Here is a 15401-nt window from a genome sequence, read left to right on the forward strand (position 1 = left end):
TCCGGCCACTGGGCCGAACACCACTCTCGGGCGCGACGTGTCGCCATCATCCCTTTTCTGTGGACTGCTTACGCGACAGACATCGTGGCTGTGCTTACATCAATTGCATACCCCTTCAGTCCTCAAAGTCGAGCAGCCGCGAGAATTCAGTCTCGCCGACGCGTCGGAATTCGGCTCCCGCTGCAAACTGCCCACTTGCTTCCCACGCTTGCATGGTCGCCTGGTCGTATGGCCCATTAATATCACCTTCTGGTGCGTTGAGCCAGTGGAATTCCCACTGCACTGTCTCCGGGTTCGGGTTCTTCCAGTCCTCTCCAGTCTCACGCTTGTACTGCCGCATGATGGATTCGCGGGGGAGTTCGTAAATATCCTCGACGCCGCGATCAGACAGCCGACTGGCGCATTCGGTTATAGAATCAATCACCTCCTTTGCCTGGGTCGCCGCAGCATCCTGCGATGGATCTGAATCGACCTCCATAGCCTGGCTCTTCTTCTTCTTGGCCCAGTTCTTGGCTGGCTTCTTCGGTGCTGCCTTGCCGTATCGCACGAGAGCCTCCATGGGCGTCTCGCCAACGTCCAGGTGCGTGATGAGGGTCGATAGAACGTCGCTGGTCACGATGGAGTCTTCGGCTCGTTCTCGTGCCTTTCGCTCGGCATCCAGCTTGTCTTGCGCCTCCTTTGCCTTTTTGATGTCCTTCTTAGATATGCCATCCAACCACGAGTCCTGCGCAGCTTCGGGGTCAAAGGCCTTGCGCACGAAGTTTCCGGCTTCGTCAAAACGACCTTCTTCCTGCTCGGCGCTCATGTTGAAAGCATCCAGCTTAGGCGCATGCTTCTTCTTTCCACCTGCACCTATCTCCTCGTCGACGTCGGAGGGAACGTGGTCGCGCAACTCGTCATCTCCCTCATCGCTACTGCTCTCCACTTCTTCTGTTCTGCTCTTCGGGCCCTTGGTGAAGTCGACGGCTACGTGACCCCCAGACTTGCTGTTCGCTTCCTGGCCTTCGATCTCGGCATCGTCCAGGAAGCGCAACTTCTTCTTCTTGGTCTGATCTCTCCGCGATCCCTCGTCCATGTCGTCGTCCTTGTCATCCTCGGCGAACATGTCGTCGTCATCGTCCTCGGTTTTGGGCGGCTCGTCCTTGTTGGGTCGGGCTTCTGCGCGCGCCTCGAAGTTCTCCGTGGAGCTGTCTGAGTCGTAGCCGTCGATGTTGACTGCGTTCCGCTTGATGCCTGCGCTTTTTCCTATCACGTCAGCCTCGAGAGCAGGATCTTCTTCATCCTCTGCATCCGGAGCCAGTGTGGAGGGGTTGCGCGGGTCGAAGCGGGGTTTCTTGGTGGAATGTTCGTCGGCGTCCATGTGGTGGGTTCGCGTGAATTGCTCGCCAGCGCGCTTCGGTCGCGCGGGATTGTAGGTTCCACTAGAGCTGGCCATGACGATTAGCAACGTTGCGCGGTCTTGCGGCGTCGAGGTTTGGCGATATGTGAATCCAGGCGGCCAGGCAGTGACGTCGGACGCGATTAATTTGAAGCTTGGGCCATGACGCGCTAATCGGAGTTTAGCGGACTTCCTACTGGCTCAAACGGCCCGCTGTACTGCTACCAACCACGGTCGTCATCTCAGGCCTCTCTCATCGAAGACATATCACTTCCACCACCTGCCCGCCGTTACCTAACAATTCCTGACCCATTCACTGCCCTCTAAAAGTTCCTCTGACTCACTGATTCCGCACACTTAAAATGGTAAGAGCGACCCCACCACCTTCTTTGTCCTACACTCACCACTACAGTTCAACCCCAACTTTTACGACCAAGACGATCCCATGGCCATGTACCAGTCCCTCGCCGCACGTCGCGGCGGCGCTCCTCGACGCTTCGATGAGTACTTTCGATGCTATCCCATCGTCATGTTGCCTGGCCCGGAGCGCCACGAGGCAAACCACGGCGGCAAAGTGTTCCTCCCTCCGAGTGCTCTCGACAAGCTCACCAGGCTGCACATCACATACCCCATGCTCTTCGAGCTCATAAACGGCAAGGCGGACGGAAAGAAGACGCACGCAGGTGTGCTGGAATTCATCGCAGAGGAGGGCAAGATCTACCTGCCATACTGGCTTATGGAGACACTCCAGTTGGAGCCCGGTGACCTGCTACAAGTCAAGTCGACCGACATCCCTCTCGGCACCTTCATCAAGCTACAACCGCAAGACTCCTCCTTCCTCGAAATCTCCGATCCCAAGGCCGTACTCGAAAACGCCTTCCGCAACTTCTCATGCCTTACGGTCGGCGACATATTCACCTTTTCATACAACGACAATGTGTATAGCATAGCAGTGTTGGAGGCAAAGCCAGAACACCCAAGCAAGGCCGTCTGCACCATCGAGACCGATCTGTCAGTCGACTTCGCTCCCCCAGTAGGCTACCAAGAGCCCCAAAGGAACAGCGGCACAAGCACACCGCGCAGTGGAAAGGGCGTGATGAGCGGCAAAGGCGGCACACTGCACGCTCAAGGCACCATGGCAGATGCTATCAACTACGCTGCTATCGCGCCATCATCGACGACCGCAGCCAACGGAGCCAAGGCCACTTCCTCAAATTTCCTCACCACCGGCCACAAGCTGCTCAAGAAGGGCAGCAAGGCGCCCACCCCGCAAGCGTCCACCCCCATCGCGGGACAGTCCTCAAATCCGCCCACGACAGTACGACGCACCAACGGCCCGCAGCCGCTCAGACTACCACCCAACAAACTGTTCTTCGGGTACGAGATCAAGCCACTAAAGGGCAAGGAGGAGGAAGGCGAGCAGAAGGATTCGAAGCACTTCGAAGGGTCTGGGCAGTCTCTGCGCAAGAAGAAGGGCGACAAATGAGGTAGATACCCGAGCTGGTGGTGCTGATGGGATTTGCAATTCGGATGTTCCTCGGAGCAGCATTGTGTGGCGCTGATAACGGGTGTTGGAGTAAGGAAGGACATGGCGTACGGCGTTTGATACCTACAATTCTAGTCATGTTTGGAATGAATGAAGCACATATTTCATCCATTTCTTATGATGTTCATCTCTGCGTATATAGATAGTTCGATAACTTGCAAAATAGTCCCTGCGTGTCTAATCTGCAGTTTAACATTCTCTAAGCCATGTTTGCATCCATCTTTTCCCTCATTATTCTCCCAAACATACCTCACTCTTCAAGCACATCAAACAGCACAAGCATAAACGGATGCAAGAGTATTATATCACCGACGTTTATTTTACTCGCTCAAGATAGACGATCAAGTCAAGTGCTCAGCGCATATCCATCGCCATAATAAACCTGGCAGAAGCAAGTCTGTCTCGCGTACCAAAACCCCAGTACCGTCGTTAGACCGTGCATATTCCGCAGAAAGTGTCTGATGCAGCATGCACACTCGCTTGCGAAGCGGATCCAGAACCAGTGATTTCCCCTGAACTAGAGAACGGGGGAAAGAAACAGAGATAGTGGGGTAGAGGGGGAGAGATGGAGAAAGACAGCCTAAACCATCTCATCAAGCTCCTCATCAAGAACCTCATCCTTGACACCAACGTTCTTTCCATCGCCGCCTCCTTCCTCACTACCATCTTCTTCAACCGCATCCTCAGCACTCTCCTCCTTCTTGCTCTTGGTCTTAGCCTTCTTGGCATGCGGTTTCTTGCTCGGCGTAGCCACCTCGTCCTCATCTAAGCCATCGCCCTCGACTGCATCAACACCACGTTTCTTGCCACCGGGTGTCTTGCGCGGAGTAGTAACAGGCGTCTTTGCCTTAGCGCCGCCTTCGGGCAGTGTCCAGCCGTATTCTTCGTAGAGTTTGCGTTGTTCGACGCGGAGGAGGGAGACGCGGACTTGCACGCCTTTGATGGAGGTTCCTGTGGGGTGGGGGGTTAGTTAGATTGAGGGGGTTGGATGGGGGATGGAGATGGGGAAAACTAACCAGGAAACACGCCAACGATACGCTCGTAGTCTTCGGCTGTAAGGTAGCGTCCTTGTGTCAGGATGAGGAGCTACATGGGAAGGAAGCTGTTAGTCCTGATCTACCAGTCCCGAGGTCATCAGGCATCTTGAGCGAAGGCTTACCTTCTTCTCGTTCTCCAGCGTCCAGCGGAATGCCTGAGGTGGGTGTTAGTTGGTGGTTCGATGAGTGAGTACTGGAGGTGGGGAGGAACATACGCCGCCTTCGGCTGCTGCGGTCTTCTTCTTGGGTGGCATGGTCGGTGACTTGTTGGTTGCTTTGGGGACTGGGATTGGATGTTGGTTTGGTGTGGGGTCGTGGACGGTGTAAGAGAGAGGAAGAGTGGGAGAGAGATCGAGTCGAGAGACGAGCGGGAGTAAGCGATTTATAAGTGTCTCGAGTGCGAGGTTTAGAGTCTGGCTGGTGCTCAAAGTGGAAAGAGAGGTGAGGTGAGGTGAGAGTGAGATTCTACTTGATTTCCTTTTCGAGGTGGAAGAGTCACCTTCACCTTTGCATTTTACTCACAGGGAAGAGGTCGACACGGGAGATTCGCACTAGTTATCTTTGATTTTCAGGGTAAAAGATAAATCCCGCAGATTGTGCTGAATGATTCATATACCGCCCCGGGGCCAGAATGCGCAATAATCAAGGCATCCATGCTCTAGATATCGATCCTAATGAAGTCGTATACGTAGAAACCGACTACTTCTCGCCCCAAGTTTGACGTCTCGGTATCTCAGAAGATCTACATATCCTTATCAAGAACCTCCTCTTTGACGTCCTTACTATCCTCCTCTTCGGCTTCAGCCTCAACACACGCCTCTTTCTTTGCCTTAGCCTTCCTGCCACGCGGCTTCTTCGCCTTTGGAGTCTCATCCTCCTCATCCTCCTCACCCTCAGCTTCAGTGTCCCTCTTTTTGTTCTTACGCGGTGTGGGAGTCTTCTTCAGCACTGCACCGCCGTCCGGAAGCGTCCAGCCGTACTCATCGAAGAGCTTGCGTTGCTCGACGCGGAAACGGGAGACTTTGATTTTGACGCCGTTGAGGTTTGTTCCTGCGTGGGGTTGTTAGTGGGTTGCTGTGAGTTGATGGGGTTGCTGCGATGTGTTCTGTGGGGTTCGGGAGGTGACGATCATGGATATGCGGCGGTGGGGGGTGGTGGGAAAGACGGGAGAGAGGGAGTTGAAGACATACCTGGGAAGACACTAACAAGACGCTCGTAATCTTCGCCCGTGAGATAGCGGCCTTGGGTCAAGATGAGGAGCTGGGTTCGGCTTTGTTAGTTCCAGGTTCAGTATGGGTAGGAAGGACTTGGCTTACCTTGTTTGCGTTCTCGAGTGTCCAGCGGAATGCCTGGTTGTGGACGTTAGTCAAGCTGCTGCAAAGGGATTGGGGTAGAAGAGCAACATACACCGCCTTCAGCCTCGCCGCCCTCAGCTGCTGCGACCTTCTTCTTGGGAGGCATTGTTGTTGAAGTAGTTCGTTGGTACGGGGAACTGAGGTGGGAGTGCTGGGTTTGTGTGGGTTGGTGGATGGTGTAAGAAAGTGGGAGTGTGGTAGAGGAAGAAGAGGGGAGGGGGGACAGGATATGAGGGACGTGTTTAAGTAGACGTTGAACAGTGCGGGATTGAGGATAGTGAGAGTGAGATCTGAATCTAGATCCGTACAGGATAACGGTTTTCAAGCTCACCTTCACCTTTGCACGCACACAGAGGAAAGAAAAAAGACGAGTTTGATGATGAGATTTGTTTGGCGGATTAAGTCCCGCAGCTGGTCCGAAATGCATTCGTGCTGCCAGTTTGCTAATGTTCGAGGCAGTGCCTTACTCAGATCATACCCATCACGAAGAATCAGTAGAACCCATCACACGCTCCTGCCCGTCCTCTCAAGCGCCAGAATGCCAGAATGCCTAAACATCCTCTCCAAGCAGCTCCTCCTTGACAGCCGCATCATCACCGAGCATATCATCCGCCTCGACCTCCTTCTTAACAACCTCCTTCTTGCCGTTCCTCGCACGCGGCTTCTTAGTCGGGGTCTCAGTCTCTCCCTCATCACCACCAAGCTCCTCACCCTTCTCCGCACCACCAGCAGCCCTCTTCTTCGGTGTAGTAGTCTTCGGAGTCTTAGCCGCCGCAACACCATCAGGCATATCCCAGCCCAGCTCTTCGAACCGCTTCTGTTGGTCCTTGCGCAACTTGCTGAAACGCTGGCGGATTGCGTTCCAGTTGGTTCCGGCTAAGTAAAGGGTTTGGTCAGTATACAAATCTTCGTCTTATCTAACAGCGGAGAGAGGGAGGGGGGTGGTAGTTGGGAATGAGAGTAGGGACTTACGCGGCAGAGCGTCAACGAGCTTGATGTAGTCGTCTTTGGTGGGGGCGCGACCCATGGTCAGGAGGAGGAGCTGGGGGGTTTGGTTAGTAAGGCGTGAGGATGGGGGTGGGGGTATGGGAGCTTACTGTGAGTTCGTTCTCGGGGGTCCAGCGGAATGCCTGTGGTACTGTTACGGACTGGTTGAGTGGTTGGGGGATTGGGAGGTACGCACACCGTCGCCGCCAGTGTCGGCACCGTCACCGTCGACCTTCTTCTTTGGTGGCATGTTGATTGTTGGAGACGGGTTGATCGTTGAGTGCGGTTTGAAGGTCGTGTGCTGAATACTCTGCACAGACTTTTCGACGAAAGGACGTTGGAGGATGGTGTAGAGAAAAGGATTTCAGGACAGAAGGTTGTGAGAGCAGTATCAAAGCCACTAGGCAACCAGAGGTGACGAGGAAAAGTGAGAGTGAGATACCGCGCTGCGTTGCGCTGTGCTACGGACCATCAACAAACAAGCGCGCCTTCACCGTGATTTCCAGCAGCGAAGCATCGGCGCAAGAACAGCACGACGCACGAAGGATAAGAATATCTACATTGCAGTCAAGTCAAAAACACCCCTCGTCAAAATCTCATAACATTCTTCTTATCTATCCAAACCCCAGTCCTGATATATATACATCCTTTCCCTAAACCCTCCCACCCCATCTGCCACCCCCAGCCCCTTCGACTCACATCCTCATCCCCTCAGCAATAACCTTATACTCCTTCCTCTTCTTCTGCATACCGCTCCCCCCGAACCTAACCTTCGCAACCCCAATCCACTTGCTCAACCCAGGGAACAGCATATTCTCCCCCACATACGCCGCCGCAAAATTCCCCAGCCCCAGCGCTAAGATGAAAACCTTGAACGGGGTATCCAAAAACGTCAACTCCATCGCCGACATGACCCACGCGGCGGGGTCAAACAGCATATACAGGGTAATAGCGAGGGTGACGAAGATAGTGGTGATAAAAGGCAAGTTGCGGCCCATGGGTTCGCGATACGGTTTTCCGACGCTGAGGACGACGGCGGAGAAGATGTATTGGAAACAGGATGTCAGGAACAAAGCTGTGTTTTGGCTGTTCAAGCTGTTGCTGTGGTTGGGGTCCAGGACGGGGGGCATGTACCATTCCTGTTTCTGGACGTAGTGGAAGGCTATGAATTGGACGAGGATACATAGGACCATTTGGCCCAATAGCGGCGTAAGCACCTTTCGTGATACGAGGTTGGCAGTCGGACGTTTGCGGCTGAGGATTGGGTATGCGCCGGACCAGCCCATGAAGATGGCGATGGGCAGGATGAGCAGCAGGTCGATGAAGAGGAATTGGAAGTCGCCGAGGTTACTCGCGCTGGCGTAGAGGAAGGAGACGGAGCAGAATTGTATGGCGCTGTAGAGTGACATGTATTTGAAACAGCTGAAGCTCGTGACGAGGGCGGCACGACCTTCTTTGATGACTTGCGGGACACAGGAGATGTCGAATTGGCGGGAAGTAAAGGGCGCGGCGACCGAGGCTTCGGCTTCGGAGAGGGAGATGCCCACGTCGGCTGCTTTGAGGGCACCGCAGTCATTGGCGCCGTCGCCGCAAAAGCCGACGCAGTAGTCGATTGATTGGAGCTTTTCGACGAGTTCGTGCTTTTCGTCGGGCGACATGCGGGCGAAGACTTGGCCGCAGACGAGCATTTCGCGGAGGACGGATTCGGAAGCAAAGTCGACGATCCAGCGGAAGACGTCGCCGCTGACAGCCAAGCTGTAGTTGCGGAGGTTGGAAATGTCGTAGGGGAGGGACACATCGGCCTCGGGTGGCGGTGGCAGAGGCTTGAGAGTGTTATCGTCAAGCTTGAAGACGGGGTCGTCCACACTTTCCCAGCTGAGCTTCGACAGTGCCGTGCGAGAGTCACCCTCTTCGAAGTGAGGCACAAAGCAGTGAGCAGTCTTGTTGATCAGTCCACACTCGCGAGCCACACTGATAGCAGTGAGAATGTTGTCACCAGTGCACATGACCTTGCGGATGTTGGCGCGTTCAAGCTCTTCGATGACAGGGGCGGTGCTGTCCTTGAGCTTGTTCTCGAAGATGATGAAACCAACAAAGTCCAGGTCGCTCTCTGCTTCCTCACGCTTCATCTTCTGCGTCTTGAGCCAGTTGAGCTTGGGGATGGACTTCGTAGCGCAAGCGATGACACGGAATCCACGATGAGTGTAAAAGGCTAGAAGCTCCTCGTAGTCAGTGGGGAAGCTGTCAGGTCGGCAGATCTCTTTCATGACTTCGGGGGCACCCTTGACGTATACTTGTCCGCTCTTAGAGCCGAACTGGCGGACGATGACACTGGCCCTTCGTAGCTGTGAGACGAATTCGAAAGCCTTAAGTACGCCAAGCTCGACTTGCTTCCTGTTGGCTTCGTCTTCAACATCGTCGACATCGTACTCTCGGCCTGGTGGCGGTCGGGCAACAGATGGCGAAAGCTTCTGCTCGGGGTCGTCGTCACCAGCGTTGCCAGCTTTCTGTTCTCCCTCTTCGTAGCTCCAGCCGGTAAAGTCGAACATCTTGACGTCGAGAGGGTCCCCAACCAACTCGTCATCGATCTTGCGCAGTGAGTGACAGGTTGCCATGGTGTACAGAATGGTCTTATGTGCGAGGTATTCGACGGTGGGATCGCGGTCATGCTGGGACGCAGGGAGGATGTCATAAGCATCTGGAAGCAGCTCACTGAACCTGTTCCTCGGTCGCTCGACTACGCGGACGCCAAGAACATCAAGGCCTTCCTCGGTAAGAGTTCCAGTCTTGTCAAAGCAGACGACATCCAGCTTGCCACCAACGTTGACTCGCTGTGGACTGATACAGAAGATCTGTTTCTGCTTTAAGCGCGATAAGGCGAAGCTGGTACCGATGGTGAGTGTGGCTGGGAGAGCAGGAGGAACAACGATGGTGATCAGATCGAGAGCTCGTACGACAATCAGATGCCATGCGAGGCCTAGATGCACAAAGTTGATGAATGATGCGACGAAGCCGATCATAGCAATGAACGCCATGACGGAGATGTACCGGAAAGAGTCGCGGTAGAACTTGAATCCAGATGGCTTGGGGAAGAGCATCGAGCGGACCAGTGCGCCCTTGGTGGTGTTAAAACCAGTGCGCACAACCATAGCCAATGCAGCGGCTTCGTCATCAACGTGATCTTCATGTGGTCTGCGAGCGCGGATGATCTTGGTTCCGCTGAACAGCATGTGTCGTGCAACTTCAGGATGAACAGCCGATGCACTGAGGTCTAGGAGGTCTAGAGCGTGGTTCGACATGGGGACCTTGGAAACAGGAATCGACTCGCCAGTCAGCATACTCTCATTGACGATGCAGTCTCCGGAGAGCAACAGACTGTCACATGGGAATAGCGCAAGAGAGGGGTCGGTGACTTCGTAGACATCTCCAGGTACAAGCTCTGCCGAGTCGATGTGGGTCCAGAAACCGCTGCGCAGTACGCGAACTTCGCATTCGAACTTTGACACCTCGCGCAGTCTCTTCATGGAAGCCTTTGTCTCGATGAGTGTTGTGACGATACTGACGGCCGAGATGATGAAGATGGCGCAGGCATAGTAGTAGTACTCGTCCATGGACCAAAGGATCAGACTGGCGATCTGGAAGACGTAGAAAGGATGAAAGACTTCATCGACTAGGAGCTGACCGATAGTCTTCTCGGCGATATCGATGACGTTCTTTCCGAAGACCAGCTCGCGGTAGTCGCGCTCATCGTTGTCAAGACCCTCGCGAAGGGCGGAGACTTCGGTCCATGTGGGATCGGTCCAGGTGTTTGCGAGGACGAACTTGTCCTTGATGGGGTGGTATACGAAGCGGATGTAGCGGTAGTCCAGGCACCTAAGCTCGCCGATGAGCGGGTCATCTTCCTCGTCCCATTCCCGTGGCCGTCCCTTTTCAGGGTCGCCGAACACAGTCGAAAGCGACCGGCCGTAGGTTTGCTTGCTGACATGCTGCACCGCAAACTCGCCCCACTGATTCTCTGTGACTATCCAGTCGCACTCCTTCAGTGGTGAGCTCTTTCCTGTTATCGCGACCCTCCATCTTGGTAACCATCTGAACAGGAGCCAGCCGAGACCCAGCGTCACGAAACAAAGTAGCGCATACAACGCATAGCCTATGGGGGATGTTCTGAAACCGGCGATGACAATGGTAAGGTCCTCGGTCATGATGTAGATCTTCTGGTTGGACCTGCGCCCTCTCCAGTCGATGCCTGAGCCTGCGCTGCCGGTCGAAGAGTGTCTGCGCAACAGCGGCCGCTCGGACGACTTCCTGCTGCCACTTGACTTCCGCCGCGATGGCGACGGTGAATGCGAAGTTTCCGACGATATGCCCGCCTCGAGGTCCTCCAGCTCCGACACGGTATAGCCATTGTTGTACGTGCTCTCTCCGTCCTCCAGAATCGCGCTATCCTCGTCCTCACCCTGTGAATCCTGCTCTTCATCGTAGAATGCGAAACTCGTCAAACTCGCGCTCGAATCGGCGCGCGACCGGCGGTGGCGGAATCCCGAGACGCTCGTGGGGACGCTCTCGCTCATGGGGCCGGAGAAGACCTGGATTGTGGGCGTCAGCTGCTGGCCAGGCTTCCTTCCACGGGGGTTGTAGGCAGGACGGGAAGGAGGCATGGGGCCGAGTTCGAATACCTCATCTTGCGCCATCTCGACGTCTTCCATGAAGCTTGCCCTGAGAAAGTCAATTAGTCGCGCCCAACGCTGAGCTGGCCGTCACGTACTCGCTCAAGTGGGAGCCACGGCGGTACATGGCGCTCATCCGGCGCGGCCGCCGCCTCTCGGGGCTCTCGTTGTCGGCCATGGCGACTTTCGGTGTTGTGAGTGGTGGGCTATTGGGCCATGGTGAGTTCGTGCGACACGAAGTTTTCTTGTCGCGTCGCCTTGGGCTTGCGAGATAGGCCGTGCGGTGTATGACGTTTGAGCTAGTCAGGGATCAACCTCCGTTCCTGGTGCTCTCATCCCGACTCAACATCCAACACCAGAAGCCATAAGATCGAACACACAGTATGCGAAGGATGGATTGCATCGGCACACACGGAATGCCCTGTCAGCGAATAACAAAAACGTCGCTAACTCTACTGGGAAGAACCTCGTGATTACTCCATTGAGCCGACGCCAAAATCGGTATCCGCACCATCTACTTCGTCCAGACATAAAGACGGCAGATTGCGCCTGTAGTCTGATATGCTCGGGGCGTCTTCGCAATCGATGCCGGCTGATGCTGCAAGTCGCGTCCATGATTGGATCGACCATTCCCCTCACTCAGCCTCGTAGCATGCACGCCATTTATCATCAAGCAGGTTGCAGCCTGCTCAGTTATCTCATCCACCATCATCCCTCTTCACACATTTCATCATTCTAGTCCCATCTTACCTCACTTCACGACTGGTTTATTCGGCGCAGCATGAGCATACATGTGTATCAACCACTCGAAGGCCCGGCACACATCAGGCTGATCGCACTGCACCCAGCCTCGTCCAAAGACGCACCCCTCGAAATCACCTTTCTCGCATCGACACTCGATGACCTAGAAGGAAGTTACGAAGCAATATCGTACACATGGGGACAACCACTTCTGACATTCGCTCTACACGTCGACGATGGTACCCAGATCTGCGTCACGGGAAACCTTGACCGCGCGTTGCGGTATCTGCGCTGTAACGACCGCGACCGAATCCTCTGGGCAGATGCCGCGTGCATCAACCAAAACGATAATGCGGAAAAGGCGGTGCAAATCCCTCTCATGGTCGACATCTTCCGAGGTGCTCAACGAGTCATGGCTTGGCTCGATCCGGGCGGAGACACCGCGGTCGAGCAACGAGGCATGCAAATAGTTAAGCGCCTATCCCGACCGTCAGTGATGCGACACACTATATGGGCGGAAGGGTGCAGAGAAGTCAGCTGTTTTATCAATCTTCCTTGGTTCAACAGACTCTGGATAGTACAAGAAGTTGTCTTCAGTGTGGAAGTCTGCATGATCTGTGGTGACACAGACATTGCCTTCCCTCGCTTTATTGTGGCGTTGTTCTTTATTCAGGAGGAGGCTTCCCCTTTGGAATCTGATGACAGGGCAAGAGTGGATGCTATTGCTAAGATCGGGAGACTCTGGAGCCGCCATTCACTTTTTGGTACCCAGCCAGTGAGATCACCACAGTCGAGTCTCTATGAAAGCAACAGTAACAGCGACGATATTTTAAGCTTGGTAGAGACTTTTGCGTCTTATGCATGCACAGATCCACGAGATCGTATATACGCACTCTTTAGTATGGCAGCCAACGTTCAACCAGCCGGATACATCTCCGATACTGTCGGCTCTAGCGACTCCGACAGCGATTCTGACGAAGAGCCAGCCAAGACGAAGATGGTCAAGAAGAGCGGAAAGAAGGCTGCCACACCCTCGTCCTTAAGCGATTCTAGCTCCTCCAACAGCCCTTCAACGCCGCGAAAAGAGGGTGTTGTTTCCATGAACATAGATTACTCGCTCAACGTACGTGAAACATACGAGGCGTTTGCGTTCAGTTGCTGGAAAGAAAAACAAATGCATGCAGACATGTGGACAGCTTTGTTCATGCGTCAGCACTCCTCTCGACCGGACGATTGGCCTTCTTGGGTGCCAGACTGGCGGGTTCTACCAAAGAAAACCCTTCCCATCCAGGGCGCAATTTTTATCTATGCCTTCCGAGTAATTAGTGCCACGAGAACCGGAATTTGTTTAGAGGTTGATGGGCACAGACTCCTGCTAGACAGGGATGTTGGGAGAACGATCTGGGAGGAAGAACTCTGGGATAGACGCAGTAGTAGTAGCAGGGATGGTGTGCAACCTTGTATTGTCACATCAAACATTTCAAGGCAATCTGTCGGTTCTGATCACTCCATTGAGTCACAGCTCTTTCAGCTGTGTTCAATGGCCAATGGACCGGAAACCGCGCGAAATCCCGACCCCTCTACCGATGAAAGACAGCGCCCACCCTGGATGTCGTATACCACGCGATTTCCCAACCTATTGTACAGAAAGATTAGGAAAGAGGTACTTCATTTAGATGTTGACTCCGGACTTCCCCAGGATGAACCACATGGAGATCTCTTGCAGAGACTCATTGAGTGCCTTTCGTTGGTAACGACGAGGACCACGGGACAGGATCCGCGGCACAGCCCCACGCCGACAACTTCCAGACTTCCAACCCATATCAATGACTTAGAGCGAGCCTCAAAAGATCTTCCAAATCTGTTCGTGTTTCACGACCCATGTACTCAGGTAAACTCCGTAGGCTGTGGAGATGTAGCACCTGAGGTTGGTGATTGCATTGTGCCTATGGATCATGACAATATTTTGGGTGGAACAACGAGGGTTATAATACTCCGCCGTGTCTGTTTAAAGGAAAGGTCTATCGCCGATACCCCGACCTATCGCTTTATCGGCAGCGGCCGTATATTTGACCCGACTCTGGTACTCTCGGCGTTAGGAGAAGAGTTTTCTTCTACGGTGACTTCTCGTCGATTCCGAGTTGTCCGTAATGAGTTCAATATAGTGTAGGACCTCTCTGGAGAGCATCCACCAGGTACGTCCACTCAACACCCCCCCTAAACCCCCATCTTCGCCCTAACAAACGCCTCAGTATCATCCAACACCTCCTGCACCGCCTTAATAGTCCCCGGCGGAAACCCGATAAACCCATGCGGCGCCCCCCTATAAATCTTCACCACACTCTCCGCCCCCCACATCCCCCACTTCGCCCCCATCAACACACTATCATCCAACAACGGGTCCTCACTCCCACACGTAAACAGCGCAGGCGGCAACTTCATGCCCCTTAGATCCTGCCAAAAAGGACTTATCGAGGGGTCGCGACGATCGGCTTCCGTGGTGTTGGGGAGTAAGGCGTCGATGTAGGATTTCATCACGTCGTGGTCGATTACGAGGTGTGATTCGTGGTGTAGCACGTGCGGGAGGAAGGAGGACATGTCGTAGCAGCCGAAGTGGAGGAGGAGGCCGCGGAAGGAGAATGTGGGGAGCGTTTTTAGGAGGTGGAATGCGACGAGGCAGGCGAGGTGGCCGCCGGCGGACTGGGAGGTTGTTAGTGTGGGTGTTGGGTTCGGGTATGTGTGCAAAGAGAGAAGGAAGGGGGTAGTGCAGGGAGTCAATGAAAGGAGGAAGGAGGGGGAGGGAAAGACACATACCTCACCACCCGTAAACATCAATTCCCCACCAAAAACCTCCGGACCATTCTTCACCAGCCATTCCGCAGCGTCGTAGCAGTCTTCTGCGCCCGCGGGCCAGGGGTCTTCGGGCGCGAGCCGGTATCCGATTGATACGACTGTTACTTCGAAGTGGTCGGCCATGTATTTTAGGTATGGGTCTTGGCTATTCTCCAAGTTAGTGTCAGTCTCAATACCCATGTCCATGCCCATCCCCCCTTCCCATCTCCCCATTTACCCTTCATACTCCTCCTCCTCCTCCTCTTCCTATAGTAGATAAAACAAAGAAACCAACTTACTAAGCCTCACTCATCAACACCCACCCCCCACCATGGATATGCATATGAATCCCCCTGCTCACCCCTCCACTCGGCTTAAACACCCTATACGGTATCTCCCTTCCGGCGTCTCGAGAGGGGAGAGAGCCGTTGAAACCCTCGGGTAAGACGACGGGTTTGGGTAAAGGGGTTTTACCTTCCCAGCGCATCTGGCGGTAGGCTGCTGCGCCGACCTGTGGATTCTTACGTTAGCACGGGGTTGGGGGATATAAGATTAGAGGAAGAGAGGAAGAGGGGGGAAGGGGGAAGGGGGAAGGAATGGGATAGGGAAACATACCTCATACCACCTCGGTCCATCCGCCCAGATCTTAATCAACTTCTCGTTGAACTCTAGGGTTTGTTTGTCGATGCCATTGCGATCGAACTTCGAGGCGTCGACTGTGACGTCTGACTTTGGATACATGGTTGTGGGTTATCACACTTCCTTTGTGTCCTTGCTCTTTCTTCTTAGCCAACAGGGCTAGTTGAACGTTGTGGAACGGCTTCTTCACAAACGGTATCTAGGAAATGTGTATGGAAT

The 15401-nt window shown here is 54.2% G+C and overlaps 7 protein-coding genes across 7 annotated transcripts; 1 reads left to right on the forward strand and 6 right to left on the reverse strand.

Moving 5' to 3' along the window:
- Nucleotides 1-115: 115 nt before the first annotated feature.
- J4E88_006207 (uncharacterized protein) lies at nt 116-1435 on the reverse strand (the record flags this gene model as incomplete). The annotated part of the gene is made up of 1 exon (XM_049399837.1): nt 116-1435. The coding sequence occupies one exon, from the start codon at nt 1433-1435 to the stop codon at nt 116-118; it is 1320 nt and encodes a 439-aa protein (XP_049254148.1).
- Nucleotides 1436-1740: 305 nt separating this feature from the next.
- Nucleotides 1741-2864, forward strand: J4E88_006208 (uncharacterized protein; the record flags this gene model as incomplete). Its single annotated transcript, XM_049399838.1, has 2 exons — nt 1741-1743; nt 1791-2864. The coding sequence occupies 2 exons, from the start codon at nt 1741-1743 to the stop codon at nt 2862-2864; spliced, it is 1077 nt and encodes a 358-aa protein (XP_049254149.1).
- A 640-nt stretch (nt 2865-3504) lies between these two features.
- Nucleotides 3505-4215, reverse strand: J4E88_006209 (uncharacterized protein; the record flags this gene model as incomplete). The annotated part of the gene is made up of 4 exons (XM_049399839.1): nt 3505-3875; nt 3941-4010; nt 4084-4116; nt 4177-4215. 4 exons carry the CDS (start codon nt 4213-4215, stop codon nt 3505-3507), a joined length of 513 nt encoding a protein of 170 aa, XP_049254150.1.
- Nucleotides 4216-4703: 488 nt separating this feature from the next.
- J4E88_006210 (uncharacterized protein) lies at nt 4704-5422 on the reverse strand (the record flags this gene model as incomplete). The annotated part of the gene is made up of 4 exons (XM_049399840.1): nt 4704-5011; nt 5152-5221; nt 5278-5310; nt 5369-5422. The coding sequence occupies 4 exons, from the start codon at nt 5420-5422 to the stop codon at nt 4704-4706; spliced, it is 465 nt and encodes a 154-aa protein (XP_049254151.1).
- A 444-nt stretch (nt 5423-5866) lies between these two features.
- J4E88_006211 (uncharacterized protein) lies at nt 5867-6553 on the reverse strand (the record flags this gene model as incomplete). The annotated part of the gene is made up of 4 exons (XM_049399841.1): nt 5867-6192; nt 6289-6358; nt 6414-6446; nt 6500-6553. 4 exons carry the CDS (start codon nt 6551-6553, stop codon nt 5867-5869), a joined length of 483 nt encoding a protein of 160 aa, XP_049254152.1.
- Nucleotides 6554-6998: 445 nt separating this feature from the next.
- On the reverse strand, nt 6999-11148 carry J4E88_006212 (uncharacterized protein; the record flags this gene model as incomplete). Its single annotated transcript, XM_049399842.1, has 2 exons — nt 6999-11019; nt 11069-11148. The coding sequence occupies 2 exons, from the start codon at nt 11146-11148 to the stop codon at nt 6999-7001; spliced, it is 4101 nt and encodes a 1366-aa protein (XP_049254153.1).
- A 2780-nt stretch (nt 11149-13928) lies between these two features.
- Nucleotides 13929-15284, reverse strand: J4E88_006213 (uncharacterized protein; the record flags this gene model as incomplete). Its single annotated transcript, XM_049399843.1, has 4 exons — nt 13929-14411; nt 14526-14709; nt 14843-15054; nt 15159-15284. 4 exons carry the CDS (start codon nt 15282-15284, stop codon nt 13929-13931), a joined length of 1005 nt encoding a protein of 334 aa, XP_049254154.1.
- Between the last annotated feature and the right edge of the window lie 117 nt (nt 15285-15401).

Source organism: Alternaria novae-zelandiae (assembly GCF_023758075.1).
Source record: "Alternaria novae-zelandiae strain BMP 2774 chromosome Unknown scaffold_12, whole genome shotgun sequence".
NCBI lineage: Eukaryota > Fungi > Ascomycota > Dothideomycetes > Pleosporales > Pleosporaceae > Alternaria > Alternaria novae-zelandiae.